The sequence below is a fragment of the Patella vulgata genome, chromosome 5 (genome assembly GCF_932274485.2).
Source record: "Patella vulgata chromosome 5, xgPatVulg1.2, whole genome shotgun sequence".
In the NCBI taxonomy this organism is placed as follows: Eukaryota; Metazoa; Mollusca; class Gastropoda; family Patellidae; genus Patella; species Patella vulgata.
In genome coordinates, this window is record NC_065883.2 from 1,704,566 (window position 1) to 1,724,488 (window position 19,923).

The window sequence follows — 19,923 nt, forward strand, 5'->3', positions numbered from 1 at the left end:
AACCACGTCGGAAAATCGGGATGAACTTTCTCGGCCAATGCAGGGTTCGAACACCCGACCTCCAGGCTAACGAGCCAGCGCCTTACCCACCTAGCCACTGTGGCTCCCAACATGTGGAGCAACATCTTCATGTATTACATAGGAATGAAATGAAATGGGGTTGAACGCCCTACTTTTCTGCTCCAACTGGGAGAGAGAAAGGGAAAAATTGGGTTGAACGTCCACTTGACACATACAATGGTCATTTTGGGACCAACATATGGTTCAATCTTATTTCAATAATTCGCTTAGGTGTCTTAGTAGTGAGTGGGGGGGGGGGAACTGGAAGACCCAGAGAAAACCCACAAGTTTAGACAGACTCCAGCTGGGCTAATGAAGACAGGTGTGTGCGGTACAGTGTGCTAAAAGGAAAATTTTGACTAGACAGTGAGTGCTACGGACTACTCGTATTTCTAGTTCCAACTGTTAAGGGCTCTTTTACATACATGTCAGTGTGTATATGGAAACATTTTTCTATCGCATCCGTATGACTAGATAAGTGTTATCAGACCCTCCTTCCTGTAAAACTTACGAGGGGAGAGTCACGCCTGAATATCCTGAGGATCTATCCAACCAAATATCTTGTGGGTTTGTGAGTAGGCTAATTTAACCGCAAGGGTTAAAAAAACAACAACATTCATTATGTATAGATCTTATTGATTTTATTTTGTCCTTAACCAGCACTATAATAACATGGAAGGGGCTGGGGGAGTCCCTCTGGTCATTTGACTGACAAGACTCGCATCTTGTTATTGACTAAAATATTTTAAGCATAAATCTTTTTCAGTGGCATACTAGAATTTTATCTTAGCCAGAGAAAAAGTTTTATTTTTAAAATATTTTATTTTCAATTTTCAAGGGCAATGGTCTCGAGTTCAATAAATAATCCTGACTATTTGAAGACACAAATCGAACAAGTTAAAATGAAGTTCGATGACCTACATATTCTTCAGCTTCAAGAAACAAACAAAATCTTAAAGTGGCAGCCAGAATTTTTCTTAAAATGTATTTTTTTCAGTCATATCTTTTACTTTAACTTTGCTTCAGAGAACAGGAAAGGATGGAAAAAAAATACCCCCAGGAAATTTTCTTAAAATGTTTTTTTTTTCTTTTTTCAGTCATTTTATTTTTTTTAACGATCCTTTGATCCATTAACGTCTGTCTGCTTTCATTTTTCGTTTTCCTGAGAACAAATGTTTGGGTTTCTTTACTGCTATTCTTCGATCTGTTTCGAATATTCCCTGTCTGTGCATTGGTCCTACCGCTGCCTTGGCAAGTTTCTTTGCCTTCTTAGCCATCTGAAAATTACAAAGAAAACAGAATGAAACTGCTGGGCATTGGGAATGAAAACGAAAGGCATTTGGAATAAAATCAAAAGGCACTTAGAACAAAATCAAAAGGCATTTGGAATGAAATCAAAAGGCATATGGAATGAAATCAAAAGGCATTAACGACACTCATCCACATTTAAATACACAATGAAATGAATTAAATGGGATTTAACTTCCAACTTTTGTGTACCAATAGGACTAATGAATGCAGGGACCTACGCCCTGCAGTTGCTAAAAGGGAAATTTTACCCGGACACCAGCGTTTCTGGTTACTAATCTTCTTTGAATTACGTTCAAATCGTAAGAAACTCTCATTTAGGCCATACAAAAAAACTGGTCTGCTTCTCAGACAATCCTTCCTAAAATCTGATGCGGTAGATAGGATATTATTTTGTGTTTTTACTTTGATGCTAAATGACTTCTCATAAACATCGCATTTCAGGGCAATACATTTATCTTAACATCTTGTTTATAGCATGGTATCATTTAGGGTTGTCAGTAACATGTATCAGGCCTGGGTATATTTGAGCCTACAGTACACTTCTAGATTCATTACTTCTTGTAACCTAGGTAATGCATTTAGTGTGGCAAGTAATAATACTGTTATTTGGGTTGTCATGTGGTTGGTTTTAATTAATGTGGGAGTATTTGAGAACCATTACCTTATCATCTCTCATTCCTGATTTATCTCTGGGTGTAATAGATAGAGTGCGATGAGCAGACTTCTCACGTTTACGGGAAACACTTCTACTTCCTGAACGTGGGGCTTCCGATTCTTCACGTTTACGTTTAATAGCTCGTCTGCTTGTACTTCGTGATCTCTCATTATTCTGTGTCGCATAGTGAGTCTAAAAAAAATAAATATATATATACAAAATATGTAATATCTTTGAAAGGCATTTAGTGAAAGCGATATATAATAAACAGACAGCTTTATGGAAAACATTCACTAGGTTTATTAACTACAACGTTTCAATGGGGATTCTCTCACTGTTATCAAGCAATGACATGCCACTAGTTATTTGGTATTTGGGTAGCAATTGTCCGGTGTGCAATTGTCCTATGGGGCACCTCGTCTGAACAACTAGACACAATTGTCCTAGGGGGCACCTTGTCTGAACAACTAGACACAATTACCATGCCGGTAAAATCCTGATGAACTTTCTCAGCCATTGAACACGGAGACCTCCTGGATAGCGAGCCAACGACTTGCTCACTGAGTCACAGCATCTCCAACTTCATTTGGTGTCAGATAATAATGGCCCAGAAAGGTCGCTTGCTCGCTCCCTCCCTTTCACCATAGCCTTAATCACAGCCTCTTTCTTTCTTTATTTTGAATAAAGACAGAGAGAGAGAGAGAGAGTGCGTAAGTCTTTAGCAGTGGGAGGAGACACAGAGAGGGAAATGAGGTTTAACGTCCACTCTACAAAACATGGTTCATTTTTATTTCAATAATTCGCTTGCGCATAGGGGTCTTTAGCAGTGGGAGGAAACTGGAGGACCCGCAGAAAACCCACAAAGTTGGACAGTCAACCCTACTCCTTGTCATGTACAACTGGGGAATCGAAACCCCACCAGTTGACTCAATGACAGACCTTATGATACAACGCGCACGTGCTTACCATCCAACTCCCCTTATTTTGAATAAATGCAGATATTACAATCAAAATATGTCTTTCTACCTTGGATTTATTTTGAATATCAATTCCCAGTTCAGCCATTGTGTTCTCGATATCTGATTTATCAACCTTTTTACCAGTTCTGGGAAACTTAGTTTTAATTCCTTTCTTCTCTCTTGATTCTAACGTCTTCAACATTCTCTTGTGTCTTATCCTGAAAAAATACAAATAAAATCAACTTTTTAAATTAGGGTGAAAGTGAAATGGGCTTTCTCATCAGATCAACGTCAATAATCTTAGTGATAATTTAGGCAGATAGACGTTTCAGAGAGAAAGTGGGGGTGTAACATCAACTCGATTAGATCATTTCAGGACTAACACATACTTTTATTTTATTTCAATAATTCTCTTTTGCGTGTACAGGTCTTTGGCATTGGGAGGTAACTGAGGAACGTGGAGAAAACCCATGAGGTTGGACAGTTGACCCTACTCCTTCTCACATACAAACTGAGACTCAAAACAATGGCTAGGAGTCACAATGGCTAAGGGGTAAGACTGTGGCTTGCTAGCTTGGGGGGTCACGTGTTCGATCCCCGCATTGGCCAAGAAAGTTCATCAGGATTTTCCAGCGTGGAACCCCCTTGACGGTGGTGCAGGACATATCCCTTGGCAGTTGGAATTTGATATAAGAGTTGGCCATAGTGTCGTAAACGGGCAAAATTTCCCTCAGCACACTGTATGGCGTATACCCGTCTTCATTAGCCCAGTTAAACCCCATTTCATTTCATTTCAAAACCATGCCATTTGACTCAATAATGACTCAATAAAAACGTAAAAGAAGAATGTGTTTAACTTACTTTCTGGCAGTTTTCCTCAGATCCTTCATTTCCTCATCTTCCTCTTCTGTATCATCATTATAAAAACCAGCCTTCTCTCGTAACTCTTCTTCTTTCTCTAATTCTTCTAATTTCTACAAAAATAAATAAATTTACAATTTCACATAAAAAGAGCTTATGTCAATTCTATACATCTGAAACTATCAGAATTCACACACCCACTTTATGTATTTTGTATGTATTAAGAAACTAACCGTCATGATATCAGGGTCTATAAAATCAGCAACATTGTGTCCATTCCAGATTTCTGGTAGAACATCGTACTTCTCTTCTTCATTAGCTAAATCCCACGTTTCTGAAAAAAAACGAGCAAAATAGTAAAATATACTGTCAAAGCTAAAGACATGTATTATAAAAATATCAGTTCTGTGTACGTTTTACAACAGAATAATTTTTTTTACATTAACTAATTGTAAAGGTTTGTAGAGAACTTACTTCTTAAATCTAAACTATAGTCATCTCCCATTTCTAATTCAATATCTCTCTCCTGTAGATAAAATATAAAACACAATATTTAATATACCTAGTCTGTACAAGATAGTCTCCATTGTCAAGTACCACTGCTACGATAATAAACAAAGTCTTGATTATCCAGGTTATCGTTAAATTCTATCACCATCCAATGGCCTAGCGAGTACATTAGGGGCTTGTCACTTGGAACCATAAAAATGACCAACAGTAGGCAGATTTAGTTCTTGCAAACTGTATCTTTAAAGCACATAATAGTTTACATTGTAAAATAAAATGACATGCACAGACTTGGAGCACCAGATACCACCTCTAATTGCTATATTCTCTCGATTCACATCTTTAAAGGACAATATTGGTGTCAGCCATTATCACGTATCTGACAGAACTGGTTAAACATATTTCAATTATAATTTTAACACAGAGATCATTGCTACGATAGATGCATAACAAACACTTGAAGAAAAGGGAAGTGATGAAAAAAATGACGAACACGAGTTATCTTTCTATATAACTGACTGAAGTAACAAGTTATAACAGACACAGCAATATTGTCCTTTAAATTGAACTCTTATTTGAAATTTGCATCGTGGGACATGAAATGGGGTTTAATGACTTCTGATTCTGCCTCAACTGGAGTAATGGAGATGCCATACACAAGTGCTATGAAGGATTTCTATGACAGATTTCTAACTGTCAGGGTATTTTTAATGGGCTTCCAATAGTACAAGAATATAGAGAATCCCATCCAAATGAATAGAAAGACCCTTTGCCATCACCACCGACACAGCAGAAACCAAGTTGAAAAATCCTGATGAACTTTCTCCGACAACTCATTGACTCACCATGGCTCTCTGTCTTGGTTAGAATTGTTACTCTTTTTTATCAGCCATAATATCATTAAATCTTAGTTACCCCTTTTGACAGATTTTTTACACGGAACGTGAATCAATACTTACAAGTTTTCTTTTTTTACCATCAATCTCCATAGCTGCTCGTTTGGCTTTTACAGATTCTGGTATAAATGCTGGCCGTTTCTAAAAAAAAAAAAATGAAATGAGTTTTTTTTAATGCCCTCTGAAATGTTTTTTTTTTAATGCCCTACTGGACTATTGAAGACGGGCATATGTCATACAAAATGAAATGAACTGAAATGGGATTTAACATCCAACTGTACCTCTCCGACAGGGCTAATGAAGACTCAGGGTTTTCAACAGTTTCACCATAATATAATATCGCCTACTCTTATTCAATTTCCAAGTTGAAGAGTGGGCTTTGCTTTTTTTTTTGTCGCATCCAAATGACAAGGCATACTTTTCATGTCAGTCTGGTAGTATCCAGCCCAGAAAAGTGAAGACCGGGCTTGAAAAATGTTGCTCTGACAACTTAGAGACCATGTGCAAAGATTATTAGAATAGTATATGTCAAAACAAGTGAATGTATCTCTGTGATGATCAAGAATTCAATCAAAGTGAAAGCCAAACCAAACAATAATGCTGTACAATCCCAGGTCTGTAATGATAAATGTTTCATACAAAATGAAAACTACTAAACGTTCAAACTATCTACTTACCGTGGTATCACGTTTTTCTGGCATGGCTACTCGAAGTCGGTGAGCAACACCTTGAACTTTTTTACTTCTAATTTTTGACTCAACTCTCTGTATCAACAATCTATCACAGGCCTAGAAATGATCAAAATCCAAATATAGGCCTACATTATTTCAATTCATATTTTTGGGGGTATTTTTTATTCATTGCTTTTTTTTATTTGGGGGTTGGGTGGCTTTAGATGAGGGGTGTCAAACTTATTTCGATTCAGGAGTCACATGAACTTAAATTTTTACATTCAGTGGGCCGGAGATATACAAAAATATCAACATAAAGAAAATTTTATTGATTTATTTGACTAAAATCATTATATATGTTACAGTCAATGTCTACAATCAGGCAATGTGTACAATGCCTGAAATAACCAGTCAATGTGTACATTGCCTAATGAGGCCAGTCATTGTGGACATTGCCTAAAATTTCCAGGCATTGTGTACATTGCCTGATTAATTAGACCAATTATTGTACAAATTGACTGATTGTTGAAGAGCGATTATATAAAAGATACTTTAATAGGTTCTTTGTCGGTTAATATACTCAGCCAAATTAAAAACTTGACACTCAGGATTTTTGGGACTAGATTTTTAATATTTGGTTTAAGGCAACTATTTTAGTGTTATGTTGTGCACAGACGACCTTGACATCAACAGAAAGCAAGAATACGTCTCGCCGAAAGTCCTTGACATTGATACCGTTCGTGATGTCACAGTACCCCCCAAAATGAAATCCACAGACTTGGAGAACAATCGGAATAAAGTGTTTAGTAACGATTGTGGCCTCCTCTAGCCTCTCGTACTGCCACACAACGTCTTCTCATGGATCTCAGAACATTAGTAAACACTACCCGAGGAAGACGTCTCCACTGCCCAGCAAGAGCATGATGAAGGTCCTGCAACATCAGTGGTGGATTCACTTGCTGACGAACACGTCGACCCAGAGAAAACCCATGAGGTTGGACAGGCGACCCTACTCCTTGCCACGTACAACTGGGGATTCAAAACCACGCCAGTTGACTCAATGACAGGCTTTATGATAGAGTGTGCACGTGCTAACCTTACTGCCATCCAACCCCCCTTAACACATACAAGTAAAGTAGGACCTAGACTGTATCGGTACAGACAAAAAGTCTATCCTAGAAACTAGGGTAACAATTTTTAACACTATGAAATGAAATGGGGTTTAACGTTCTGCTTTTCTGCTCCAACTGGGATAATGAAAACAGGCTTACACAATACAGTGTGCTATGAGGGAAATTTGCCCGAAAAGCGGCGCTATAGCCTACTCTTATATCAAATTCCAACTGCAAATTGATTTCTTACAAGCACGCCAATGTGTGCAGAGGGGCTCGGTTTTTCGCTCCATCCAAACAACTAGACAGCTGTCATTGTCAAGCCCTCTGTCCTGCATCACTGACAAGGGGAAACCACGCTGGAAAATCTCGAACTTCCTTGGCTAATGCAGGGATTTTTGGGACTAGATTTTTAATATTTGGTTTAAGGCAACTATTTAGTGTTATGTTGTGCACAGACGACCTTGACATCAACAGAAAGCAAGAATACGTCTCGCCGAAAGTCCTTGACATTGATACCGTTCGTGATGTCACAGTACCCCCCAAAATGAAATCCACAGACTTGGAGAACAATCGGAATAAAGTGTTTAGTAACGGTTGTGGCCTCCTCTAGCCTCTCGTACTGCCACACAACGTCTTCTCATGGATCTCAGAACATTAGTAAACACTACCCGAGGAAGACGTCTCCACTGCCCAGCAAGAGCATGATGAAGGTCCTGCAACATCAGTGGTGGATTCACTTGCTGACGAACACGTCGACCCAGATGTGTTCAATAGGATTAAGGTCGGGGCTAAGCGACGGCCAATCCAGGACTTGGACACCGGCATTTCTTAAAAAATTCTGGGTAGCAATTGCTGTATGGGGTCGAGCATTGTCTTGTTGAAACGTTAATCCAGGCCCATGTCTCTGCATAAACATGCAGGTGTAACTGTTCTAAAAGTGGGAAACAGTGTGCCACAAATAAGTGTAAATGTTACAAGTTCGGTTTGTTATGTAACAGCAGATGCCACAACAGCATCAATTGTCAAAACAAAAATTGTTGACATTTCATGGCCACTTATATCATGGTTGTAATCAAGTTGACATGTACATGTTACCATTTGTCTGAGTATTTCACATGTATTCGAGAAATCATAAATTCATGTATTTTCATACTGTGTGAAATAAAGTCAATTCATCCGTCAAAGTGTTTATAATATTTGTCATTTATTTAGTTAAAAACAACAACTCTAGTGACAATCCTGTTATATTAATGTTTTAATCAAAGTAAATTTAATCATGAAGTACATTTTCCTTTCAAAGTCATTTTATTTTCAAAGTCATTTTTAAAATCAAAGTCATTTTTAAAATCAAAGTCATTTTTAAAATCAAAGTCATTTTTAAAATCAAAGTCATTTTTAAATCAAATGATTACCGACAAAGAACCTATTAAAGTATCTTTAATATGAAATGAAGCCTATGTGATCACAGAACGAAACCTATGGTAATCTAGTCTTCCCAATAATCGCTCTTCAACTATCAGTCAATGTGTACAATAATTGGGCTAATTAATCAGGCAATGTACACAATGCCTGGAAATTTTAGGCAATGTACACAATGCCTGGAAATTTTAGGCAATGTACACAATGACTGGCCTCATTAGGCAATGTACACATTGACTGGTTATTTCAGGCAATGTACACATTGACTGGTTATTTCAGGCAATGTACACATTGCCTGATTGTAGACATTGACTGTAACATATACATGTATTATAATGTAATACAATACTTTGAAATAGACCAAATTAGCAATTTTTTTAAATTGTACAAAAAAATTCTTTTAGAAACAACCAAAGAAAAAATCATTTCCATCGCTAGTTTCTAAGAATTATAGACACACCAGTTTGTTGAAATTTGTTCCACAGGCCACATTTAACATCTTGGCAGACTGGATCTGGCTCGCGAGCCACATGTTTGACACCCCTGCTTTAGACCATAAGGTCTGTCACTGAGTCAAGAGAACTAACAACATATGATTCAATTTTATTTCAATAATTTGCTAGCACATACAGATCTTTAGCAGTGGGAGGCAACTGGAGAAAACCCACAAGGTTGATATAGGCAACCCTATTCTTTGTCACGTACAAGTGGGGAATTGAAACCATATCACTTGATTCAATGACAGACTTTATGATACAGCGCGCATGCTAACCATTCGGCCATCCAACCCCCCACCCCCACCCACTAATTGTTGTAACTGTGTAGTCAAATCGTAGCTAATCAACAGATTTTCTTCACCAGCTGAAGTCTAAGAAAATCCACTTTCAACAATTAATTTATTTCAGTCCAAGGATGACTTTTAACTTAAGTTATCTTTATGACCAATTGAATTCAGACCCCATCCTTAGGGTTTCTGTCATGGCTCTGTTAAAAGCGCATGCGTTAACCATTCATCCACTTACCCCCCATCCCCCTTATAGATTAAACTATAAAAAATTACATATTGTCTTTAAACTTCTTTCATGGGAAAATAAAATGAAATGAAATGGGGTTTAACGTCCTACTGTTCTGCTCCTTTACTGGGCTAATGAAGACGGGCATACATCATGCAGTGTGGTATGAGGGAAATTTTGCCCGGACAGCGGCACTACGACCTACTCTTATATGGAATTTCAACTGCCAAGGAATCTTTTACGTGTACATCAATAAGTACACAGGACCTCAGTTTTTTGTCAGATTCAAACAACTAGACAGCTGTCCTTGTCAGGCCCTCCGTCCTGCATCATTAACAAGGGGAAACCACGTTGGAAAATCGTGATGAACTTTTTCGAAAAACACAGAGATCTACCCCGCGAACTCCAGGATAGTGAGCCAGCGTCTTACTTAGCCACCGTGGTTCCCTCATAGGAATACGCAATGAAGAATTAAATTTAATCTCAGATGAGTAACTTCAAGCTACTTTCTCCCCTCCTACACAAACTTTACGAGTACAACAAACAAGATTGATATCTTACCTCACTTCTGACTTCCATGACACCAACCTCTGTTAATGTACTCATACAAACTATTGGTATAGAACTATCTTCAAATTCACTAAATAATTCCTAAACATAAAAATAATGTTTATAATAAAACAGAGAATCTACTATTAAGATTAATATTATGGTTTTAGAGAATATCTGATTCAGCGTAGGTAACTACACATCACAGCAAGATTTTAGGACAAGAAGAGCAAGAGAAGGGGTGAGGAAGAACGAGAGAGAGAGAGAGAGAGAGAGAGAGAGAGACGCATACCGATGTATGAGAAAACTTTTGTCTGAACAGCAGCACTACAGCCTACTCTTATATCAAATTTACAGCCCAATTTTACTAAATTTATCAATGTAAATTATAATAAACTACTTACTTTTTTCTCTGGTGGTAAATCGTCCATAGTAAGTATATCTATTTTATTAATAACAATAATCAATGGTTTGTTGCTAAACAATGGTTTAATATTCTTAAATAATGATATCTGAAAAATAAAAAATAACTAACATTATGTTAAATTCTTTTCTTGATCAAGACAAGAGAACCCAGGAATAAACTTTTATGTAAAATGTTTATACTTCATTAATTTATGTTAAAGATACATTATGTAAGATTTAGATAAAGAGCTAACCATTCTTGCTATAATAGTTCGAAAGTAGATGATGTAAAATGAATAATTTGAAAATTTCATTCAAATTACTCTATTGCACAGATGTGTGCAATAATTTCAACCACCGTACTGGTTGATTGAAGCTAAGTCTCAGTCCTCCATATTTGATTAAATCAAAGTATCGCTGAACCATTCTAATCTATTTAATATCGGAGAAATCTGATGCCATCGAAAGTTGATTAAGGCATCGATCAGTTAATTAATGTCTAATTAATACTTTAGAAAACATTTCAGGCCTAAAAAAAGACCTGCAATAGGCAGATTTAGCTCTTGCATAATGCATGTTTAACATGGGACACAATTATATGGACTACCAAGTTTCGAGAGAGAGAAAAGAGAGAGAGAGAGAGAAATGGGGTTTAACGTCCACTCGACACAAGCTAGGTCATTTCGGGACTAACACATGGTTCAATTTTATTTCAATAATTCGCTTGTGCGTAGCCGTCTTTAGCAGTGGGAGGAAAACAGAGGACCTAGGAAAACCCACGAGGCTGGACAGGCGACCCAACTCCTTGTCACATACAACCGGGGAATCGAAACCACGCCAGCTGACTCAATGACAGACCTTATGATACAGCGCGCATGTGCTAACCATTTGGCCATCCAATCCCCCTACCAAGTTTCGACGAGGATCCTTTAACTAAAACAAACGATTAAAGATAATTTTCTGTCTTGTCTCCTATGGCTTTAATTTGTAGAATACAATTCATTGACAGAGCCTCATATTAATAGCATACAATCTTTTGATAAGAGCCTCCTATATATAGGACATAATTCCTTTACAGACACAAATATCAATAATATACAATTCCTCAACAGGCGCAAATATTAATAAAATATGACAAGAGCGTGATAATTTAAAATATTGGAAACAAGAAATTCTACCTGCTGTTCGAGTGAATGACCACATTGTTCGGATATATCCATAATAAATAAAACAGCAGCTCTAATATGTGCTAATGCTGTTATAGCCTGCATCTCGATGGTATTCCTTTCTTCTAGAGAATGATCTAATAAACCAGGGGTATCTATTACCTGAAAATAAAATAAATTATCCATTTGATGTTTACATTAAGTTCTGTTTTCCTCTTATTAACAGTCAATTTTTTATTGCTTCATTTTTTGACTGACCATTATTACAATCTATCCATTTGTAATCTGATTAAAATACAGATCTAAATTTCATTTCGTTTTTATACTTTCGATGGCCTACACTACATGAAGATCTGGCTGGTTGTAGCAATAGGTTGTGGCGGAGGTCGTACGAACGGCTTTTGACCCTATGACATTTGATTAACCAATCAGCATTGATGTTACTAGTTGATTATCCACAGTTCCGTGCAAAACACGCCTAAAGCTCACCGTAACACACCGTTTCATTGGCTAATCCCTCACGCCATTCAGAACACATAATGATAACAACTCTTCCGGATCCTAGTGTAGTAAAGACAAGTAAAACGAAATTTTGAACAATAAAAACGAAACGAAATAGGATCTGTGTTTTAATCAGATTGATCCATTTGAAGTTTACATTATGTTTTCCTGCAATATCTCTTATTAACATAGTCAATATTTGAACACTTTATTATTTAACTGACTACAGTTCTGAGTCTGCTCCGTTTGTAACATCATGAATACAGTGAGCTTTTTAACATTCTACTCCCAGTCTGGATAAACATGCTATATCATCAGTCTGTGTTAGTCAAAACTACTTAGTTGTAATTGCCCGTCATGAGAACTTACCCGTCAGACAATTCACAAGCCACGAAATTAGAATTTCAAAGAATTTATAGTTAGAATGTGTAAAAATAATTAAAGATTGAGTTGTCTCACTCTTTGGAAAAAGTATTTTGCTAATCCATGTTAAGCGAAAATAATAAAAACTTAACCGGCTGGCCAAATTTTGAAATATACTATTCAAAAAAAGTAGGGGATATTTGATTTTTAAGTGTTATTAAAGTCACCTAATGAAACTGACGAAGAAACAAATGACAAAATGAAATGAAGTTCACATTCATCGATTTATTCCAAATGATCGTTAGACTAAGTAAGGCACAGACTGACCATTATAAGGGTAAAATGATACCCGGGGTCAAACAGCAAAGTTACCACAGCATCACAACCAAGTCAGTAACGGGTAAATCCTCCTCTGTTTGCCAAACAAGCATTGATTTGACGTGGCATACTCCTAATGAGACGTCTAAGGTCATTTTGGTCCAGATTGTCCCATTCCTGTTGCAACGCAGCAGCAGGTTCTTGGACATTGGCAGGACGTTGTTGACGTTGACGTAACCTCTGTCCAAGCATGTCCCAGACATGCCCGATGGGGGAGAGGTCGGGACTCAGTGCTGGCCAAGGTAATGTGGTGATGTTCTGTTGTTGGAGGTAACCTGTAACGATCCTGGCCCTGTGACATCTTGCGTTGTCATCCTGGAAGATGAAACGGCGGCCATGACGTCGTGCGAACGGCACAACATGGACTGCCAAGATGTTGTCCCGGTAGTACTGGCCTGTAACACGCCCTGCAACAACATGTAAAGCCGTTCTTCCAGCAACAGTGATGCCTCCCCACACCATAACAGAACCACCCCCAAATCGATCATGTCTGATGACGTTAACGTCTTGGAAGCGCTCGTTTCGACGACGCCACACCCTCCTACGTCTGTCCAAAAAATCAACAGTGAACCTTGACTCATCTGAAAACATCACATTGCTCCAGCGTCGATTATACCAGTGTTGACGATCCCTACACCAACGACGTCTTGCCCTAGCCACACCCGCCTACGTCTGTCCAAAAAATCAACAGTGAACCTTGACTCATCTGAAAACATCACATTGCTCCAGCGTCGATTATCCCAGTGTTGACGATCCCTACACCAACGACGTCTTGCCTGAATGTGATGATCTCTCAAACAAGGGATCACGCGAGGACGTCGGACGCGAAGGTGACCCCTCTGCAGTCGATTCCGAATCGTCTGGCCACTCACTCTCACACCAGTGTCTGTTTGAAGAGGAGCGCTGATCTGATTTGCTGTGATGACACGATTTCTCAAGGCCAAGGTACGGATAAATCGATCCTGGGCTTGAGTTGTCGCCCTTGGTCGACCTGAGCGTGGTCTGTCCTGTACAGATTGTGTATCACGGTATCTGGACCATAGCCTGCTTATGACAGACTGAGAAACATTCATCGTCCGCGCCACAACCGCCTGTGTTGTGCCGATCTGTAGCATGCCAAGGGCACGTAACCTTTCATTTTGGGTAAGCCGACGCATATCAAAATTTGTTTTCTGGTCACTAAAACAATTAAACTGATGTTTCCACCCTGGAATTCAATGCCACAATGACTGTAACATTCAAAGTCAGAGTCGTGCAAATCTTGGGTTGGACCCCCATGATGATCCCAAGCATCACCTGCATTCCATGCGGTAGCTATTGGTGCGTTTGGGCGTCACATGTAACTGGAAATGTTTCTTCTGTTAGGTTCTATAGTGACTTTTTTCGTAGTCATTTGCATATTTTAGTATTATGCCCCCAAAATCAAATATCCCCTACTTTTTTTGAATAGTATATTTTGAAATGAATGGACACAATGTAACAGAATGAACTGCTATATTTTAGCATGGTATAACCTACCTGCCAATGTAGATATATGGTATAACCTACCTGCCAACGTAGATATATGGTATAACCTACCTGCCAACGTAGATATATGGTATAACCTACCTGCCAACGTAGATATTTATAATCTGTGTGACCCACGTATAAAGATTTTGTAGTGAAAGCATACGGCTGTACTTCTACATCAGCTCGAGTTATCTACAAAAACAAAATGTATAAAATGAAACATACAGTTAGGAAGCTCTTATTAATAAGAAATATTCTTATTTAAAATATAATATCAGTAGGGAAAACTTCCAACATTTCACATCCACTCAACACAAGCTAGGTCATTTCGTGACTAACATATGGTTCAATTTTATTTCATTAATTCACTTGCGCGTAGGGGTCTTTAGCAGTGGGAAGAAACCGGAGGACCTGGAGAAAACCCACGAGGTTGGACTGGCGACCCTACTCCTTGTCCCGTACAACCGGGGATTCGAAATCACGCCACTTGGCCACCCAACCAACAGGGAATGGAAAGAGTAAAAAAGATCTTGGTCTCGCCATTTCATAATTGCACATCAAATGATAAACCTCTATCTTTGATTATGCCAGGTTCAAAATTTTATTAAACTTTGCTGTTGCTTTATTGCTCGTATGTTTTTTGTTTGTTTTTTAAAAAAAAAGTAAAATATATTTACCTTATTAATAAAACTTGATTTACCGACGTTCGGGAATCCTGTGATTAATAAAGTTCTGTTATTTGGATCGATTGACGGCAGACGGGATAAATGTTGACGAACTTCTTCTAAATATTCCAAACTCTGTTTCTGTCTCTTCATTATAGTACACATCCTAGAAATAACAAACCAATCAAGTTATAGACATAAAATTAGAATAACAATTTAACCTTAAAATACAATAAATACTTTTCAAGTTTTTATGTGTAAAATAAAACACCCCTAAATATATAGGCTACATATTTTGTTAAAGAACAATAAGTCAAAACTGACTTCCATTCCCTCTACATAATGAAAACATTTAAATTCTGTCTGGAATTATAAATGACCGAGAGATTTCTTGTATGAACGAATTAATTCTACCTTCCGAGTGCTGCTCTTTTGAGCTGTTTACATCTGTATAAACTGTCTCCATACTTTAATAATCGTACGTAATCTTTGGCTACACTGAAAATACATGAAATTATTCACTCTCACATTCTGTATATATGACATATAAAAATAGTTTTATTAACACATACAAGTAAAGTAGTATCTAGATAGTATTGCTACAGACAAAAAGTCTATCCTAGAATCTAGGGTAACAATATTTAACGCTATGAAATGAAATGGGGTTTAACGTGTCGTTCTACTTTTCTGCTCCAACTGGGCTAATGAAGCAGGCATATGCCATACAGTGTACTACGTGGGAAATTTTGCCCGAACAGCGACGCCACAGCCTACTATTATATCGAATTCCAACTGCCAATGGATCTCTTACATGCACGCCAATGTGTGCACAGGGCCTCGGATTTTCGCACCATCCGAACAACTAGTCAGTTGTCCTTGTAAGGACCTCTGTCCTGCACCACTGACAAAGGGAAACCACGCTGGAAAATCTTGAAGTTCCTTGGCCAATGCAGGGATCGAACACGTGAGCTCCAGACTAGCGAGCCAGCGCCTTAACTCACTTAGTATATTCGTGGCTCCTACTCTTCATTCATCAAACTGCAAATGTTTGGATAGAATGAGAGAGAGAGAGAGAGAGGGAGAGAGGGAGAGAGAGAGAGAGAGATAGAGTTTAACGTCCACTCAATGGTCATTTCGGGACTAACACATGGTTTAATTTTATTTCAATAATTTGCTTGCGTGTAGGGGTCTTTTGTAGTGGGAGGAAACCGGAGGACATGGAGAAAACCCACAAGGTTGGACAGGTGACCCTACTCCTTGTTACATACAACATACTGTTTGGATGGAATGAGTGCAATATAAATATTTATCATTATATATAAGTTTATAAGTCTGAGTATATATTTATGTGTATATATATATACATGTACATTTACCCGTCTTATTTACCTGTATATATATTTACCTGTCTATATATACATGTACCTGTCTATATTTACCTGTATATATATATAGCTGTCTATATATACCTGACTATATATTTACCTGTCTATCAGATGTCGAGCTGTATTCATCTGACCAAGAGCTAATTTATAATGATCTTTATCATATAAAACATTCATTAAATCAGCATAAAATGGATGTATATCCTAAAATAGAAAGATCCTTATAATTAATCTCACAGAAAAGTTATAAGCAAGTAAGTATTAACATTTAAAAGCGCTCATCATTTGGGGGATATAAACGTAATATCAACTGTTTTTAGACCATTAATGGTATAACATTGTGATGAAGTATTGTTTTAAGTGTGAAATATAGTAAAATCGTTAAATGTGTTAAAGTTTATATACTTTAATGTTATCTATGTACATTTAATTTACAATCAGGCCTGGAAATAACGGTTTTACGATGAAATAGTACCTGACATTTTCAACTTAGTGCTGGTCTGCTGGACATGTATTACATGTAATAATATCAATAAAAAAGACAAATCAGTGCTGGACACAATGACAGGCACCAGAGGTTTAGTGCCTGACAAAGCTTGAATCTGTGCCTGACATTGTCAGTGACAGGTGCCTTATTTCCAGGCTTGTTTACAATACATAATATTAATATCTGCATATATTTATGGCTATAGCAAACTCTTTGTTACGTCTGTAATAAAGTTCAGTTGGAATATATATCCATAAATGGTTAAATTCATTCAATATTTACAAAGATATGATAAATTGTCAGCAAGACAATAAAGAAAGTCAATGATTAAAAATTTATTTACCTCTAATTTGGGGAAGTCAGTTATAATCATTGTTAGTTTGTCATGGTAACTCTGTTGACAAAACTTCACTTTTCTTGTGTAGAAACCTCGAATTCTGGATATCTTGTAACCTCTGTGAACAACTGTTGGAGTTTTTCTTTGGGTTTTGGACAAAATAATATCAATAAAATCCTGAAAAAAAAAAAAAAAAAAATACATGCATAACTCCATAAACTGCAGTATTTTTTATAAAGTTTATCTAATAGGGGTGGAGTCACGATACCTCCATGACCATGAGTGACGTGCTTACATACAAGCCAAAAAGTCTCTGGTTCAATCCTATAAAGAGGGAGAGAGAGAGAGAGAGAGAGAGGTTTAACACAACTCCACACAAACTAGGTCATTTCGGGACTAACACATGGTGCAATTTTATTTCAATAATTCGCTTGCGTGTAGGGGTCTTTAGCAGTGGGAGGAAACCGGAGGAAACCGGAGGACCCGGAGAAAACCCACAAGGTTGGACAGACGACGAGATGATCTATGGAATTTTCCAGTCTGGTTTAGGATAACAGACCAAGCAAGGCAAAACCTACATTGTCGTTTGGATGGCAAGAAGGACTGTGTGCTGTATCACTGACAGCATGTCAAAGATCCCTGCCTCTATTCAAACGCTCTCTTGGTGTACAAAATGAAATGAAATGGAGTTTAACGTCCTACTGTTCCGCTCCTAACCAGGGCTAATGAAGACGGGCATACGCCATACAGTGTGCTATGAGGGAAATTTTGCCCGGACAGCAGCACTACGGCCTACTCTTATATCGAATTCCAACTGCCAAGGGATCTTTTACGTGCACGCCAATGTGTACACGGGACCTCGGTTTTTCGTCCCATTCGAACGACTAGACAGCTTTCCTTGTCAGCCCCTCCGTCCTGCATCACTGACAAGGGAGAACCACGCCGGAAAATCTGGATGAACTTTCTCGGCCAATGCAGGGATCGAACACCCGACCTCCAGGCTAGCGAGCTAGCGTCTTACCCACAAAGCCACGTGATCCTCTGGTGTACAAAAGTAAGGTGCTAATTTGCAATTTGGTCAAAATGGCCAACAAAACATTTGTTATTTGTCATGATCCCAATGATATTCTGTTCATTTCCATAAATCTACCATAGCATAACATAATGGCACACTATTTACTATTTATATTTTAAAGGGACAATAACACTCTTGCTGGGTTGACAGCTCCAGAAAATAAAAAATAGCCTTATTCTAAGTACTAGATGTGTTAGTGTCCTACCTGTTGTGTAAATTATGCATTAAATCCTATTTTACTTGTCCAGAGGGTTCAAAAATATTTTTAAATCCAAGTAACATTTTAAAAGCTTTACGTCAGGCTTTTTTAATCATTTAGTTGAATTTTTCCAATTTTTTAAATTAGGTGTGTTAAGATGAAATTTGTATCATCAATTAATTGGAATATTGTAAAATAGTACAATTTGTTGACCAGAATAAAGATTTGGATATATTATTCAGTTACAACAAGAGCAGTATTGAGCTTTTAATATCAACATAGTACTCAAATAATGTAGACAGCTAACACATAACAGGACTATGTAATCTGGTAAAAATTCTGGCAAAAATGCATTTTGTAGGTCTACTCCATATCATATATGTGGTGGGGATACATGTACCTATCATATGTAGTGTTGGCATTTCTGATTCTTGGGTCCAGGTTGACACCTGTCAAAAGGTAGAAATCACAACAGATTAAGGTTAAAACGATCGGGGTTAATAACAGGCCATTCTTCTTTAAATTTCAAGGCTCTAGGACCAAGGGAAATACTAAGAGTAGGGCCTACGAAGGTGCAATATATAGAAGGCCAAGCACTGCTTGTCACACATGAGAAGCAGTCATTACAATTATATCAAAGTCAGTATCATATGATGAAGAAACGACACTACCACGCATTTTTATTTGCTTATCGATTTCATTAATGTATCTATTTGAATAATAAAAACATGTTTCCATACCTTGGCCGTCGGGACGACCGTTATTTTCTTAAAATTATACTGAGACATCTTGCTGTAGTTCCTACAGAATCTGCCCCACGTGTTTAAAGGACTGTTCCGGGGTAAATTATTGTTTACTTCCGGTGAAATATTTTCTGTTTGCGTCCAACATTTATCACAGTAATAAATTTATAATCTATTTCAATATATCATAATTGATATTAGAATTTCTATTAATCTATCTTAAGAGCCTCTGTAATTTATTGATATAGTGGAATGAAATCTAATACCGGCACCAAAATTTGTTAACTGGAGTTGTTTCCACTTAACTGTTTGGTATCACGAAAAACGAGACAACTCGCCTAGTTAATAATCATCCAATTTTTCTTTTCTAGATTAGCACATTGATTTGTCGCTTTTAATTTTCCTTCGGCCGTTGATCAGATTAAATTTGTCCCCACTGGAATTTCCGTCGGCGCTTACTTGAAATTGCCCATCCCTCGCAATGATAATTAGTACGTTTAATTCTTTCAATATCGAATAATAATCAAAAATTGATTATAATTTTATTGTCTCACCAAATAGTGGAATCATTTCAAGACTTTTCTTTAGTTATTTGTTTTATATTTAACAATTTCGACCGATTATCAGTGTGCAAAAAAAACAAAAAAAAAACATCATTGGTATTGTATTCCTCCTATCATTGAATTTAATTGTG

The 19,923-nt window shown here is 37.5% G+C and overlaps 1 protein-coding gene across 1 annotated transcript; it reads right to left on the minus strand.

The window, feature by feature from the left end:
- Positions 1–679: 679 nt before the first annotated feature.
- Positions 680–19,332, minus strand: LOC126821649 (GTP-binding protein 4). Its single transcript, XM_056101344.1, has 17 exons — positions 19,227–19,332; positions 17,219–17,389; positions 16,489–16,592; positions 15,418–15,501; positions 15,016–15,169; positions 14,438–14,530; positions 11,600–11,749; positions 10,421–10,528; positions 10,029–10,118; positions 5,927–6,037; positions 5,313–5,390; positions 4,321–4,372; positions 4,080–4,180; positions 3,847–3,959; positions 3,053–3,203; positions 2,033–2,218; positions 680–1,337 (listed from the first exon to the last, which is right to left on the minus strand). Exons 1-17 carry the CDS (start codon positions 19,272–19,274, stop codon positions 1,191–1,193), a joined length of 1,941 nt encoding a protein of 646 aa, XP_055957319.1. The 5' UTR covers positions 19,275–19,332; the 3' UTR covers positions 680–1,190.
- Between the last annotated feature and the right edge of the window lie 591 nt (positions 19,333–19,923).